The sequence below is a fragment of the Rhamphochromis sp. 'chilingali' genome (assembly GCF_963969265.1).
Source record: "Rhamphochromis sp. 'chilingali' genome assembly, chromosome: 13".
Taxonomy (NCBI): Eukaryota; Metazoa; Chordata; class Actinopteri; order Cichliformes; family Cichlidae; genus Rhamphochromis; species Rhamphochromis sp. 'chilingali'.
In genome coordinates, this window is record NC_137940.1 from 30996063 (window position 1) to 31012820 (window position 16758).

The 16758-nt window shown below is 38.8% G+C and overlaps 2 protein-coding genes across 2 annotated transcripts; one reads left to right on the forward strand and one right to left on the reverse strand.

Moving 5' to 3' along the window:
- The first annotated feature begins 4711 nt into the window (after positions 1-4711).
- LOC308408963 (neuronal acetylcholine receptor subunit non-alpha-2-like) lies at positions 4712-11687 on the forward strand. The gene is made up of 6 exons (XM_080901447.1): positions 4712-4930; positions 5919-6070; positions 8354-8398; positions 8803-8912; positions 9742-10654; positions 10769-11687. The coding sequence occupies exons 1-6, from the start codon at positions 4864-4866 to the stop codon at positions 10940-10942; spliced, it is 1461 nt and encodes a 486-aa protein (XP_080757573.1). The 5' UTR covers positions 4712-4863; the 3' UTR covers positions 10943-11687.
- Positions 11688-12330: 643 nt separating this feature from the next.
- On the reverse strand, positions 12331-13962 carry LOC308408944 (uncharacterized protein C3orf85-like). Its single transcript, XM_080901428.1, has 5 exons — positions 13800-13962; positions 13637-13672; positions 13276-13400; positions 13112-13197; positions 12331-12810 (listed from the first exon to the last, which is right to left on the reverse strand). The coding sequence occupies exons 1-5, from the start codon at positions 13939-13941 to the stop codon at positions 12732-12734; spliced, it is 468 nt and encodes a 155-aa protein (XP_080757554.1). The 5' UTR covers positions 13942-13962; the 3' UTR covers positions 12331-12731.
- Positions 13963-16758: the final 2796 nt, after the last annotated feature.

Below are 16758 nucleotides of genomic sequence, written 5' to 3' on the forward strand. Positions count from 1 at the left end.
ACACACACACACACACACACACACACACACACACACACACACACACACACACACACACACACACACACACACACACACACACACACAAGCCCGTTCAGCTGTCTTAGTGAGGACCTTCATTGACATAATGGTTTCCCTAATCCCTTACCCTAATCCTAAACCATTAAAAATGAATGCCTAACCCTAACCCAGTCACAAGGGATCGAATACGGTATATGCGAAGAGGACCATCGAGGAAAAGGAGAAGAGGAGCAGAGAAGTTGAACAGGAGTCTCAAGGGAGAAATCTGGATGATCCAGCAGCCCCTAGGACCATGCAATAAAAACTTTAATGAAAGTCAACTAAATCAAACTTTCTCTTATACCTAACCATAACCTAATTGTAACCCTGACACTAAAACTACATTTTGAGCCTCAAAAAGGCCTTCAAACTTGTGAGGACCGGTGTGTGTGTCCTCACAAGGGACTGTTGGTTCTCAAAAGTATAGTAGAATGCAGATTTCGGTCCTCACAAAGATAGCTAGACAGGAACACACACACACACACAGTCGTTTTTTTCATATCTTAGTGGGGACATCTAATTGACACAGTGCTGATGCAAACAAACTGTGAAGCTTATATACTTGTCAGAGGGCACAATTAAATTAGAGGTGTTGAGGTCAAAAAAGGCTATTTTTTAATCTGAAGATTTTCAGATTAAACGTGTCCCAGCTCCAAACATCTGTATAGCATTTGAAAATCGGAATATTGTGCTTAATCTGTGTCTGTCAGTCTGTTCGCTTTCCCCAACAACCCTTAATCAGATCATTTTTAAACTTGCTGTATCTGCAGCCCAGTAAATGTAGTGCTGAGCTTGAAGCTGCTTGGGTGAGTTCTGTAACAGTCAGTGTTGGTTTATTTACGTACAATGTTACAAGATCATTATGCGGTCACAGATGATACTAATAACAGTGATTAATAATATCTGAACTGTGGCATTGTCATAATTTTCCTATAATGAAGATATTTAGCAACAAAGGTGAGTGGCTCCATCTACTGAATAAATATGAGAAGAAGACCCCAAAAATATGACCACAAACTGAGCACTGCACTTACTGTGGTAATAATACATTTTATTTAAATAGCGCCTTTCAAAGCACCCAAGGACACTGTACAACAGATAGTGTGGTAGTCACATATAGATGAATGAGTTATTTGTAGGAACTTGCTTTTATGTTCCAACAAAGTGAGGCAGGCATACACAGATGTTTATTTCTATAATGCTGTGAACATTTCTGCCGCACTTGATCTTTGCTCCTCCGTCTTTACACATTATCAGAAGGAGACAGAATTGTAACCCTGTCTGAGCGGCTAGAGTTTCAAACGCTGCTCCGTCTTTTCTTTTTCTCACGTCAGTCAGACGAAAACAAAAGGAAAATCAGTGTGAGCCTCTTAGACTGAAGTATCATGTTCAAGGTCAATAGTCATGTTGTGACTGTGTGTCAGTGGAGTGAGAAAGCTCACTCTGCTGCTAACTTTTTCCACTCCAGCATTGGCTCTTGAACTGATATTTGAGCCCCAAAGGGTATTATGGCCAATTTGTTTTAATCTCTCACTCCCTCCCTCTCTCACATGCTCCCCTTTCCCTTTTTATTCCTCTGTTGTAAGTTTGAGATAAATTTGAAAGATTTTTGCTCCTCAGATCTGGCCAGAATCTTTGCAGCTAGTTTCCCCTGCAGTTCTTTTGTGCTTCGGAAGATTAAAATATCAAATGACTGAACCGCTATATTATTGATGGGTTTTGGATTTTTTTTCATCAGACCATTTTAAAGTTGGAGTGACTTGGAAAAAAGTTTGTATCATCTCAAAGCTGCTATGAGGCCATCAGGTTATCTGATTTTTCATTTGAAGTGCTGGTGATAGCATATGGGGTGGGGTGATGCTATTAGACTACTCTTTGTGTTTCCCTTTGAAGTCTGTGTGAGATTGGATTTCCTTTGCTGTATCCCCCTCCTTCCTTTATGACCATTTTTTAAAACCCTTAAAACAACAAACACACTAAGATTAAACCCCCAGGCCTTGGTAGTCGAGGCTTTTTCCTCTTATTAATTCAATATTTCTGCACCCAGTGAAATTATGCAGACTCTAATTATGGGCTCAACAACGGCTGAGAAAACAAAAACAACACCAACACAGTCAAGAAGAGAACACACACACACATGAGCCGAGACAAGCAAGCGCCAACATTTTTGTAAACGCACAGATGCTGACAATGTGCTCTCTCCTCACTTTGCATTTTCACTATCTCACTTTCTCACTCTCACACACATCAACTAACACATACATATGCAAACACATTGCACAGCTGCCCACAGTCATCTGGGAAGAGACCAGCAGGTTTCAAGCCCATGAGAATTTATGTTTCTGAATGATTAGAGGCGAGGCGGATGGGTCGATCTCGGAGGCAGCAGCTGCCCGCCCCACCGCTCCAAGTGGAGCAGAAAATCAGGATAATTTCATTGTGATAATCAGCCTCCCGTTATCCCTGCTACTTCAACCCAGGAGAAGAAGGAAAGGAAACACAAGGGAGGGGGAGTGTGAGATAAACATATATATATATATATATATATATATATATATATATATATATATATATATATATATATATATATATATATATATAAGTATGTGTGTGTTTGTGTGTGTGTGTACTGCATATGTATACTAGAAAGAGAGGAGGGAGGTGAAAAGGAGGAGAAAATAAAAATACTGAGAGTTCCTGTCTGCTTAGAATATACCTGGATGAGTTATGGAGACTTTTTTATATCTATGGAGCTTGTACCATTGATAACACCCTTTCAATGGCCCAACAACATTCAAAGCAGGTATCCAAATCCCTGAACTTTAACATACAAATAATAGCTTTATACATGCTGATATTTTAAGATGATTGTTGCCTGGTTTCAACCTGTGTTAACAGGGAACTTTAAACTTTAAAGTGTGTTTGTACATAACTAAGCAATACTAATGTGTTTGTATCAAAGATGCTGATTTCACACCTCAGCTAAGCATTTCTACAAGTTCCCAGATGTCAGCTGGTATAGGGCAGTACTGATTTCACATCACACATTTCTTTTCATCTAAAGTGTTGTTGTTCTCAGCTATGAGTTGTAAAGCATGTCTGCCGTCTCACCACCAGCCTGTCTTTGACTGCGGGATAATAATAAGTTTATGTTGCTCTTGGCTCTCCTTTTCTCACTCCTATTCTATTGTTTTTGCTTCTTCTAAGTGTCTTTCTTTGTGTGCGAGTTAGGCCTTATGTTCAGCTGTTTTTGTCCTGTATGCCATGAGTTTGGGTTTCCTTTCCTTTCCTTTTCATGACAACCCTCAGTCTTTTTGTTCAGTTGCATGCAAGGGCATGCCTCATAACATGGAAATATTGTTTCTGTTTCTGTGTCTTACATGTGTGCAATCATGTGTTTGAATTATGTAGTTGTGACCCCCAAATATTCTGTCTTTGGCACTTGAGCAGCCGATGACTTTATCTTGATGAAATATTCACACTGATGTTTGCAAACACACTTGACCTCTAAAAAATACACAACACAATAAACTTTCACTACACTATTTATGACCGTGTATAGTTGGTATCAGGTAGAGGAAACTAACAGACAAACTCATGCCAGGGTGAGTCTCAGCAAGCTTGAAACTAGCCAAACTAATCACATTGGGACATACTCAGTAAGCTTTGACTGATTGCACAGTGATAATGTAATGATAACCTGGTGCTCTGAGACAGAAATGTTCCAGTTGCATTGCAGGTTTACCTATAAATGTCTCAAAATCTGATTTGAATCTTTCTGCTTCCTGTTTATGTCAATAAAACTATTTTTTGCCTTACTTTAATTTGATCTATGTATGTTTGAGTTTATTTGTGCAAAATAAAACTTCAAAAAAATTCAAACAAGCGTGTCCTTCACATACACCAACGGAAGCACTTTTTAACAACTTGATTCAGTAATTTAAAGTTAAATATAACAGTGTTTGTAACTCAGATTCTTGATCCTGGGGATAATGGTGCAATAAAGTGTAATAAAGCTTTTCCAAAACATAACAACAGGTAAAACAGATGTTATTGATGAAGGTAGGCTAGTCTCCTGCTTAGGTACAAAGTGATTGCATTTTCAAAGGAAGTTCATCAAGACGCATCATTCATGTGATGTTTTCATGCGCACATACAGGGGCTTTCTGCATTAAAGGACGGGCTTAATTGCTTTGTGCTATGGACTAAAAGGTGACGCTGAAGGAGGGGCAACCATTCTCACTGCATTATATTCATCATTATTTTATTTCTAAAAAGAAAACTATAGAAAATAAAACAAAATGCAACAAAAGCTAAAGTCATTAGAGGCGGGTATTTGTTTGTCCCAAGTCTTTTGTAAAAAATGCAAACTCTACACACAATTTAAAGTGAAAGCTCAAGACTTACATTCCGAGCAGGACTTTTAAACATCGGCTAGTAATAACCTAGTCCATCCTGAGGAGGTCAGTAGCAGCAGTGAGCTAAACACAAAGATTTAGAGCATCTTTAAAACTTCACTTATTTGTCCGATCCGGGAATCCCTCCACCACCTCCTTCATCCTCCCCGCTCCCTCCCTCCCTCCTCCTGCAAGCCACCCCGTCCACCGACAGCGGCGCTTCCCGTGACGCCTCGAACGGAATCAGATTCGGACACATGCGCTCTCACATCAGGTCCCTGCCCCCTGATACACGGCAGCAGTAACGGGGTTACTTTCCGTATACCGTCTAGTTCCAGCACTGATGGGAACCTCGGGGTCTAAGACATATCGGTGTGCATAGCCTTCTTCTCCAGCTGACAATACCATGAAGTTAGAAGTCCTTCTTCTCCTCCTCTTGGGTTTTTGCAAGCTGTCCCCCGCGAAGATTGCCGGTGAGAAAACTCTTGATATATGTATATATAAATATAATATTTCTTTAGAAGACATACTCTATGCTCAGTAATGCCTCCACCGATTTGTTCAGTGTTGTGCAACATCCGCTAATAGCTTTGATTAAACTCTGCATAAACTCCGATGACCTTGTCAAACGGGTAAGCACAAACTACTACCAACTACTCACCACTGGTCTTATAAAGCAAAGGATTATGTTTACATTCCTACGTTTCTTTTTTTAAAAGATTCAGTAACTTGGAGAAGGCATGCAGACTTCTAATTGTGTTGACAACAACAAAACAGCAAAAGCTGCCATTTTTGTGGGATGAATTAAGCTTTTTTTTAGTGCAACAAGATAGTCCTTTTAGCAGTGTAACGCAGTAATGCGATGGCCCTAGTTCTGCTTCTCTTGGAGCTGACTGGTCATCAGGCAAACAAGAACACAGGTGTCATATATCAGCATCTCTGCACCTGTCCTTGAAAGTACAGCCAGAGCTTGTGGGATTCAATCATCTGTAATGTGGCTTTTATGTTTGCTTGGTGGATCCTTTATATGCATTTACCCTGTCAGATGATGTCAGACAGATGTGAAGCCAGAGTGGGAAAAAAAAACAAAGCAAAAACGCTGCAGGTCAAAGGTGGACACCCTTCCTCCCGGTCCCTCAGCTCACACACATTAGTCCTTGCACATGATGTCCCTTGTGTCGGATATTTTAGATGTCTCTCTCCATCGACATTACAGTTTCTGTTTCTCTGGTGGCTTTATTTCACTGCAGACTGACTGATGGGCTGACTGCCCAGCTTCTGTGCACAGCCATATTAACCATTTATCCTATCTTGTTATCTTGTTATGCAGTGTGTGTTTTTTAGAGGAAGAGTAAATGCTCTACTTTCTATCCCTGCCACTTAAAATCAGGCTGGTGATGGTGAAAAGCAGCGGCAGTAGGAGTTATTATTGTTGATCCATCTTCCCTCTTCTTGTTCCAGCTCCAAATGAGTTTGTGTCCTTGGCGGAGATGGAGGATGCTTTATTGAAGAACCTTTTCCAAGGCTATCAGCGCTGGGTTAGGCCAATCCAGCGTGCCAATGACACTATTAAAGTACGCTTTGGACTCAAGATCTCTCAGCTGGTCGATGTGGTGAGACGACACACACACACACACACACACGTACAAACAGACTGACATCAGTTTGCAACTCCTGTTAAAAGTGGCTTCCTTAGTTTGAATGAAACTAAGTTTGAATTTTACACAACTTTTAGTCTTTCGGTCTTCCTGTGAGATTTGTTGGCAACATCCAAAGTAAAGAATATTGCAAGCCTTGCCCTTTAACAGCAAACACTAAATGCAAGCATGAACTTGCTTTGAAAATGCAATTATTGAAAAAGTATCAAGACACTGAGTTAGATAAAACACGTGTAACACATATAAAAGAAATATAAAGAGGTTGTTCTGGTTTCATCAGTCCCACTATGTGTGGTGCTGAAATAGAGCTCAAGCTATCTCTTCATACTTGTGACTACACTGTCTCTCTTTGGAGTGTTTGTTTAATATTTCAGAGGCTGGTTGCAATAGGTTGAGATGGTTTAGTTGCTCCGGAGGAGAAAACTGAGCACGCTAATGGAGGAACCATGCTTCTTGGCTTGAAATATTCATCTCAGCCAGTCCATATTTAACTTTTCTTCTCTTCCTTCCAACAAACACAGCCAGAAATGAATTACATAAAGCTGTTTGTGGCAAATAGGAAAGGTTTAGGTTGATCTGTTGGATTCTGGGAAAGAGAAAGGGCGATGGAGCTAAACATAAAAACAGCAGCCTGCCTATGCTGTGTATGTCCCCTGACTCTCTCTAGGCTGCTGCTCAGCTCTGTATTAGATTATGGTTCACCTCTGGTCTATGTGATCACCAAAACATTCAACTGAGTCTGACAGCTGAGGCCTGCGCTGGATATGCTGAACATCTTTGAATATGTCTCGCTCACGTCTGCTAAGGTTGTTGAACTTGTTTTTGTTATCAGCACAGCTTCCTGCACCCACTTTTGGTACTATGTTTTCTTTGTGTTTACTAAGAAAGTGGCAGATAAATCAGATTCTGTCAGATACAGTGGAAAACGAAAAGATGATTTGGTTCACCTGAGCTGGGGGTTTTATATTCACTAAAACAGTAGCAGACAATAAAATATTTGAATGAAATAAGTGATCTTGGATTTCTTTGTAAACTTTGTTTATGAATCATTTAAGCGTGAATCAGTGTTGAGTCTATACTGAACAGGTGCCTTAGCGAAGAACCAATTTTAAAGTGTATCTTTAGGTACTTTGTTACTAGAACTCTGTTACAAAAGCAAGTTTTTTATTTCTTTAGTTAAATCTTTTAAAAAATGCCAAAGATATCAAAGTTTATTGGCATAAAATAGTGTTTTTGGACTAATAGAATCATGACATGAGACGGATAAGGCTGAGGTATGCCAATGACATGAGAATTTGACTCAAAATCTGTGGCGATAGGTTTCATGGAGTGATGAATCCAAATCTGAAATTTCTGGCTGACATTTTTGTCAGTATGTACAAAGGAAGTCAGGAGAGGGGTATAACAATGAGTGCCATGTTTTACAGCCATCTGTAGAACACAGTGGAGGCTCTGTCAGTATTTAAGGCTGAACTTCAGTCTGTGGTTTTGGAATCTTTGTCAAAATGGATGGAAATATGAACCCAGAAAAGTATCATCAGACTTTGATCCACTAACAATTGGGAAGCTTCTGATTGGCAGTGCCTTCATCTTTTAATATGACAATGATCTCAAGCACATTGCCACTGCAGGAAAAGCATACTTGGATAGAAAAACACACAGTGGAACACCATCAGTCATGGACTTTCCTCCCCATAGCTCAAACCTCAACATTACTGAAGCAGTGTGGGGTCATGTAGACAGAGGGCACAACAAAGGGCAGCCAGTATCCAAAGAAGAGCTTTGTACATCCTTCAAGAAGCCTGGAGAACTGCTCCTGAAGAATACTGAATGACAATGAAAATGAGCTTGCAGCTAACACAGCTGAAGAATAAAAGTGTCCATGCCAAATGTTGACTTTCAAGCTTTTAGGAATTCTACAAACTCTGTTTTTGTCTTATTTTATTTCTATGTATGCAATCGCTGCACCTATTTCCCATTTTCCCTGAAAACATGCAAAGACATCAGGGGTGTCTTGAGTCTTTTGCACAGAACTGAACAACCCAACCAAAACCAGCCAAACAAGCAAATATATTTCATTTTCATAGTTGCATTTTAATGTGCAAATCCACCAAATAATAAAACAATGGGTTGCAAAAATGATTTCTTCTTACGTTTTTGGAAAGTATTTTTACATAACATATTTTCCCAATTTTAAATAATAATATTTTTTCTATTTTTTATGTTTTTGTCTTTTAGGATGAGAAAAATCAGCTAATGACAACTAATGTTTGGCTGTGGCAGGTAAGACAAAATGAACACAATGTTGTTGGGCAGGAGCATGAAAGATTGTACAGAATCATCCAAGAGACCATTTATAAACATTTTCTCATAAATGTTAATCAGTTTATTTTTCATGATGCATTAACAAATAACACATGGTTTGCAGGTAAAATGAGACTGACTTTTTGAATGTAATGTATTTTAAAACTAATTTATAGACCCTTGATTTGCTTAAATAAGCTGTATGTGTGAGCAGTTGGTTTAAATGTAATATTTAGTTGTTATTTGTATAACTGATGATGGGTGACAGAATTCATAAAGGAGTCTGTTATAGAGGGTATACAACAAATACAAGCAAATCACAGTATTATTGAGTGTTGTTTATAAGTCTGCTGATGTGGCTTCCTGCATTTTCCCTTGACCAGGAATGGATTGATTACAAGCTGCGATGGAATCCAGATAAATACGGAGGAATCACCTCCATCAGAGTTCCTTCAGAAAATATCTGGCTCCCAGACATCGTCCTGTATGAGAAGTAAGGCCGCTCTGAAATTTCAGCAATCCAGTGACTGATGATTACGTCATGTGAAACATGAGTCTGTCTGCATGAAAAACACTAACACAACGTGATGCTATCTATCTTAATTGCTTTAAAAAAAGCTTTCTTTGAGTGTAACCAGCATGTTGTAATATAAATAATATAAATATTTAATCTTACACCTCATCTAAAAAAATCAGTAACACTGAGCTGTGCTCAGAAAGGCCACTCTGTTCCTTGTACATTAATGGATTGGATTTATATAGCGCTTTTCAAGGCACCCAAAGCGCTTTACAATGCCACTATTCATTCACTCTCGCATTCATACACTGGTGGAGGCAAGCTACGGTTGTAGCCACAGCTGCCCTGGGGCAGACTGACAGAAGCGAGGCTGCCATTTCGCGCCATCGGCCCCTCTGGCCAGCACCAGTAGGCAAGTAGGGTAAAGTGTCTTGCCCAAGGACACAACGACCAGGACAGAGAGCCCAGGGATCGAACCGGCGACCTTCCGGTTACAGATACGCTTCCCAACCCCCTGAGCCACGGTCACCCAATCAGCCATACATTTACTTGACCACTTATTAGGTTTGAGCCTGTCTTAGTTGCCATTGGTCAAGTAGCAGGGAGCGATGTGGACACATTTCATAATGCTCTCAAAGAGTCCATAAATTTTCAATTTTCATGTGATTATCAGCTGAACTACAACAGGTGCATAAAAACAATTCATTATCAAAGAGATGGACGATTGCATATAGTAGTATTAATTTAACAGTTTCATGTAAATGGACTTAAGATGAGAATTGACTTGTGTTTCATATTTCTTCAGTGCTGATGGGCGGTTTGAGGGTTCCCTGATGACCAAAGCTATTGTGAAGTACAACGGGGCCATCACCTGGACACCACCTGCCAGTTACAAATCTGCCTGCACCATGGATGTCACTTTTTTCCCTTTTGATCGCCAGAACTGTTCCATGAAGTTTGGGTCGTGGACCTATGATGGCAGCATGGTGGACTTGGTTCTCATGGACAACCAGGTTGATCGGAAAGACTTCTTTGATAACGGGGAGTGGGAGATACTCAGCGCTACTGGTGCCAAAGGAAACAGAAAAGATGGCTTGTTATCCTACCCCTTCATCACATACTCCTTCATCCTGAAGAGGCTGCCTTTGTTCTACACGCTGTTCCTAATCATCCCTTGTTTGGGTTTGTCATTTCTGACCGTCCTGGTCTTTTACCTCCCCTCAGATGAAGGAGAGAAGCTTTCACTCTCTACCTCCGTCCTAGTGTCACTTACCGTGTTCCTGCTGGTCATTGAAGAGATTATTCCCTCCTCCTCCAAGGTCATACCCCTGATCGGAGAGTACCTCCTCTTCATCATGATTTTTGTCACCCTCTCCATCATCGTCACTGTCTTTGTCATCAATGTCCACCACCGCTCCTCAGCCACTTACCACCCAATGTCGCCATGGGTTCGAAACCTCTTTCTTCAAAAACTGCCCAGATTGCTGTGCATGCGAGGGCACACTGACCGCTACCACTACCCAGAGCTGGCTCCCGAAAGCCCTGAGCTGAAGTCTCGCTCTGGAGGTCGGAGAGGCCAGAAGACAAACAGTGGTTCGCTCGGACCGACTACTTCTGATGGGAAGGACGAAGAAGCCTGGGGTGCTATGTTGGAGAAAGCCATCTATTCGGTGCGCTACATCAGCAGACATATCCGTAAAGAACACTTCATCCGTGAGGTGTGTAAAGTATTTATCAATAAACATTAAATTCTTTTGACAGATTAAGAACTTGATGTTTATATTGCGCATACTCTTTCTGTAATCCCATGTCTTATTTTTACCTTTTCACAGGTGGTACAAGACTGGAAGTTTGTGGCCCAGGTGTTAGACAGAATCTTCCTTTGGGCTTTCCTCACTGTCTCAGTATTAGGCACCATCCTTATCTTCACTCCAGCTCTGCAGATGTTCATGAAAATCCCCCCTCCAATTCCAAGTGAGGAACAAGCTTCAGAGCCGTTACACTGACGAGGCAACTGATCATCTGCCTTCAAAGAAAACATTTTTTAAACATGGTACCACTGAGCAAGAAGAGCCCACTGCAGGCACCTTTTACAGGATTTTGTTGACTATCTGACTCTTTCTGTTAAACCACTGTGTAAAATATACATGCGAATAAGTCATCAGGTCACTCTGTCTGTTTTGTCAATATCATAACGTTTCATCTGATTATATTGGCATTTTATTCTGGTTTAAGATATATATGACAACCTGAGTAACCAGTAGTCTCACCTGTGTTGAGTTTCAGTTCGCAAATTGCCAAAATAAAAAACAACAACAAAGAAATGCTTCATAAACTCTACACCAAATGGTATTTAGCTATCAATATACAAGATTAAGGTAAAACCCCATAATTGCCTTATTTTTTATGTTTTTAACCAACATCATATTTAATTTGATATTTTTTTCTTGACATACTTTTTTTTCAAATTCAAAACAAATTTCTACTCTGGGAATTTTAATTAAATAAACACCCATGAGGGCGTTGTCAAAGCTATTATTTAACAGTAGGCTACTTTTTTGTAGTAAACTGTAAGAAAAATCATTTCTGCAGAAACCTTTAAACTACCTTAAACAGAGATCCCACCACCTCGCAAAACGTTTGACTTTTGATGTCACACATTAGGGGAAATAAAGTATTAAAGGAAAGATACTTAACTTACTCTTCCCTGTGTTTTTTTTTGCATGTGACAAGGCATGAATAAACCTGAAATAAAAGTAATAAACAGTAAAAGTTAATGTTAGCAATAACTGACTTATTGCTAACATTAACTTAATGATAGCCCTGATTTGGCCCTCAGGCTGTATGTTGAGTATCACCACACCGAAGCTTAAAAATTGTGCTGCTCTGTTTCAGTAGCATTTACTGATTTGTCACTTGTGTCGTCCTCATCAGATAAATTTTTCTCACAGCAGACAAAGAATACATTTAAAGTAACAAAGTGTACTGGATTAATGAAAACAACCCATAAGTTTGTTGTTTTTATTGTTTCGATGTACCTAATCAAACCAATAAAGCTGGTTTAAATACACAAGCCTGTTTAAGATAATGCTGTTTTTAGACTCGCTTACAATTCAGCAAAAAATGTATTTGCTCATCATGTTGTGTGCAAAATTTAAGTCACTGCAGTGTCACAAATGGTATGACTTATCCCCCCCAAACAGGATCATTTTAGCTTTGGCTGAAATCTGTGAAGTAAAATCTGCATCTTGCAGCACCACCTGGTGGTGAATCTCATTTCGTTTGATTCTTCGAATACTGTTGAATACGTTTTAATTAATGGCATAAAATCATTTTATTTCCATTAATAGACAATCCCAAAAGACTAAAGAAGCAAAATGTTCAGTTCAATTTAATTTGATTTTATTGTATGAAATGCTTGCATCATTTTTCTACAATAATCCAATAAATTTGACACAATTGCTAAAAACAACATTTTCCGCCATGCTGATATAGGAAATAATGGTCACGCTTCGTAACCAATGAGAGGCTTAACTTGAGTAAAAAAGCTGACCAATTAATGAGATTCTAAGACTTTCTGTCCAAATGTTGCGTTCATGTCATAGTGCGTTTGATCGCTAAATCTACAGTTCAGACAGGCTCTGAATGGAGAACATATTCAAAAACATCCCATATCAAGTAAGTCTTTATATACTTTCTAATATTTTGTATATATGCTTATGTAAATCACTTTTTATGAAATGTTTTCCATTTAATTTGTTTTTATTTTGGGCCCCCAGTCTTCTTTTTTCTTTACTACCCATTACGACCGGTGAGGCTGTCCAGGTGGGCGCGTGCATTGCGCAGCATCTCCATATACATCCTGTTGTTTTCGCTGCAAAGTAAAATACATATAATGAATATTGGCTTTAAGTTTGTGTGATCAAAAGTATCATAACTATATTAAAAGGAAGTTACAGTGCTCATTGAAGTTACTTCGGTTTGGGCACGCTGACCATTAAAACAGTAACCATTGTTGTTTCTTTTGCAAACGTGTTTGATTTAAAGTTACGTAAGTAATGTACTCGATAAACATACATATAAAATGATAATGCGTTACCTCGATAAAATTGGAAGAGTCTGACTCTGAAACATTCAAATGTAATTTAATAGCGACAAACAGTTACGTCACTCACGTGGCCACAGAGCGGTCAAACATCAGGTTGCTCATGTCCATGTAATACTGCGCATCTGTTCGAATGGCCGTCCAGTACTCATTAGCCTAATGAACAAACAATTACATGAAACGATTCTTACAGTGACTCACTCTATATGCTTAGAACATTTCACTAACATTTACCTGCTCCTGAACGGTGTAACCCCACTGGTTCTGAGAGTGGTGTGGATCCCAATATCCTGCCTGTCTCTTCAGCCTGATAAATCCCTTTGCCTCCTCTTCCTTCAGGAAAGGGGCAGCAAAACCCCCTAAAAACATTAACATCGACGGATATTATAATACTTGTAGGCGCATGTATTAAATAAGAATTCCTAACAACACTGACATAAATAGAAGTCATGAGCGAATCCTGGATGTTAAGTAGGTCTAGTAGAACACTGCATGTTTAAATTTTAAAACTATAATTTTCAAAACTATGTTTCATGACTTTAAATCTACAACACCAGCACATATACTTGCAGTAACAACAGAGGAGAAAACTTACCACTCAAAACAGCTAACAGGATCACAAACTTCATGTCTGTGAAATTATGAGTAAAGAAAATGTTTTAGAAGAAAGAGAGAAATGTGTAGACATCTAACTGCTTGAGCTGTCAGGTGTGAATACTGTAAAGTTTCATTAAAACGAGACAGAAAGGGAGATTTACCTGCAGCGGTGTCATTCGTCTGAATGTGTGAGTGTTTCGGATTCAGCTTAAAATCCATCATGAAAAGTGAACAACACTTTCCTTCATAGATTTTTTTTCCTTTAATACCAGAAACCAGAAGGGAATGAAAGAACTCAAGCATCAGGGCAGGCCATCACTCTGAGTCAACATTTACATTTATCTGTTGCCAGCAGACCAAACAGCAGGCCTTCCCCCACAGCAGCCAGGCTGTGAGATTCAGCATAGAGATGTTACCGGCTGTATTTTTAGGCCATGACAGTCACTAAAACGTTTATTCTGTAAGACGTGTTTGGTTTAAATAAATTACAATTAGCGAAGAAAAGATGCTTACAAATGCTTTTTTCTAGACACAGCTATTCTTTGCTTTTTGGCTGCATTTTAAAACCCTTAAAAACAAAAGTTATGTTGAACTTTAAAGGTATTATTGCATCAACTTTTTCCACAAAAGATTCTCCACTCATGTTACTTTGAACTCTTATTGCATTATATTGCAATAGATATTTTTTTCTGTTTCAAATGGTATTACCAAATTCCTTATGTTTTATGTTATATAAATAACCATATATTATTGAACGCACGACCTATTTTTATAGTCTTGTAGAAGTAAAGCTTGTGTGTGTATGTCTACATTTCTACCACTAGGTGTAGTCCTATCCACACTGACTTTTGGTTAGAGCGTTCACTCTTTGTGTGACACAAATGGCAAAACAACTGCCATTTTTCCAAAATAATTTTTGTAATCTGTGTTGGTATATTAAGAAAATAAGTATGAGAAAATACACCGTGAAAAAAAAACACACTTAAAGAATAAAACAAAACAAACATAAATGTGGCCAGATGTTGATGCATTAAACTATTAACATAAAATCAGGAGTGAAACTGACAAAATGAAGCAGATTAATTAATAAACAAAAACTCCAACTTATGTGATGGATTTAATGAAAGGGAAATATTAACACATAAAGCAGCATTTTCTGAGGGAAGGTAATTTAAAGCTTGCTTTTGAATCAGCTTAGACTTCCGGAAAAAAAAAAATCAAAGCAGGTCCCAGAAGGATTAATTTTCATTTTTACTTGTTGAGGTGCTGCGTTAGGTCTCATCCTTTTAAGTATGAGGAGGAGCCTGCCAGTGAATTTCTTTGTGTGATGTAATATTTAGGCCTACGATCTCGCTCAAACGCTGATGCAGCCACATGAAAATAACTATATAAAAGCTGAACTGAGGGTAACGGTTATCCAAAGAGAAACTATTGAGAATAATTTTAACTATTTATGAACCTAAGACTTTCTAATGATTGTTTCATACACATGTGACATTATACAATTATTTTTCAGCGTAATTGTATAATTTTTTATTTGTTTTTCTTTAACTGTGTAACATTTTCACTCGCCCCCACACACCGCACAAAACCTTTTAGCTCGTTTTGTTTGGGTTCGTCTGACACGCTCTGTCTGTCCTTTACCCTTGACACACTGCTGACCTTTTTCTACAGTAAACTACTAAGTGTGTATGAGAGGTCTGACCTTTCTGTCGCATCCCATAATAAACTGTCACCACCTGAACATTTTAACAGAGACAAATGGCAAGCTGGCAGCTAGTGAGACAAAAAAGGACGAGCTGTGTTGAGCGGACCAAGATGATCTTCATCATGTGGGCTAGATATTCACACGTACCTCAAACCAGCACATATTGGAGTGCAGAAAAGATGCATTTTATTTTTTGGGTTGAAAACATTTCAGATATGCACACACTTCTGAAAAGATTATAAATGACACAATGCAGATTCACGAATGCGTGCACACCTCCCACATCAAAGGTAGTGATTTAGATACAAACTAAAGCTCATCTGACCTCATTCTATCATGTACATGCATACATATGCGCCCTGCTGGGACTATGGGGAATATTTCAAATATTTAAGTTAGAAACAGGGCAAAGGACAAGATGGATGTTGAACAAAATATGTTACGATACTGAAAATTTCATGCATACTTTCTCATCATTGAGAGAATATCGAGATAGTGACAAATCTGTGATTATTTTTTCTGACTATCAGCTTTTAGTTGTACTGCGATGTGTGATTGTCAGTAATGATGTGTGCTAAGTTTGTTTCACGTAGTAGAAAAATACCATAAGGATTTGAAGAGAAGAAAAGACAAAGACGAAACAGGGAAGCAGTACCAGTAACGTCATAACATTAAGTAATTAAACAGAACAGTTTCCATTTATAAAAAAAAAATTGATAATTAACAGCTCCCTGCAGTCCTCACACTCCTTTCTGTGGTTATCATTTTCTCTTGTTCACTTCCTGGACTGGAGACATTTTAAACCTCAGCACTGAAGCTCACAATCAACTCAAAAAGGTGAAACATTAATTAAATAAGAATTGCACAGTGGCATCTTTCATGTTCATTCATATTACATACGTTTGCCAAACAACAGTGTTGGGAATACATCTGTACACGTCGTTAGGGTGGAAAATCTGAACGGTCTGTCTGAAAAAGGACTGTAGTATTTGGGTGAAAGAGTCCAGAGTATCATCAGCTGCCAGTTTGCTGGAGGATTGATTTTAAGAACTTTGAGCATAGAGATGTTTTTTGTTTTTGTTTTTTTAAATTGTGTGTTTGTGCAGTTGTAATGTGCACTGTGCATTGTTAAGTGGGGGCAAACAGCTATACAGAGTGTAGGAGGAGGCAAAACAGTGGAAAGAAAAACATAAAGTGAAAAAAAAATACTCCTGGTGCAACAGAGCCACAGAATCACTTTATAAACACAAACACACACAGAGACAGTACTGCATGCATAATGATGCACTTAATGTTTACACTCAACGAACACTTTGTCAGATGCACCTTAGTAATGTTTTGGACCCCTTTTACCTTCAGAACTGCCCAAATTCTTTGTTGTACACGTTTCTGGAAATACTTCAGAGATTTTG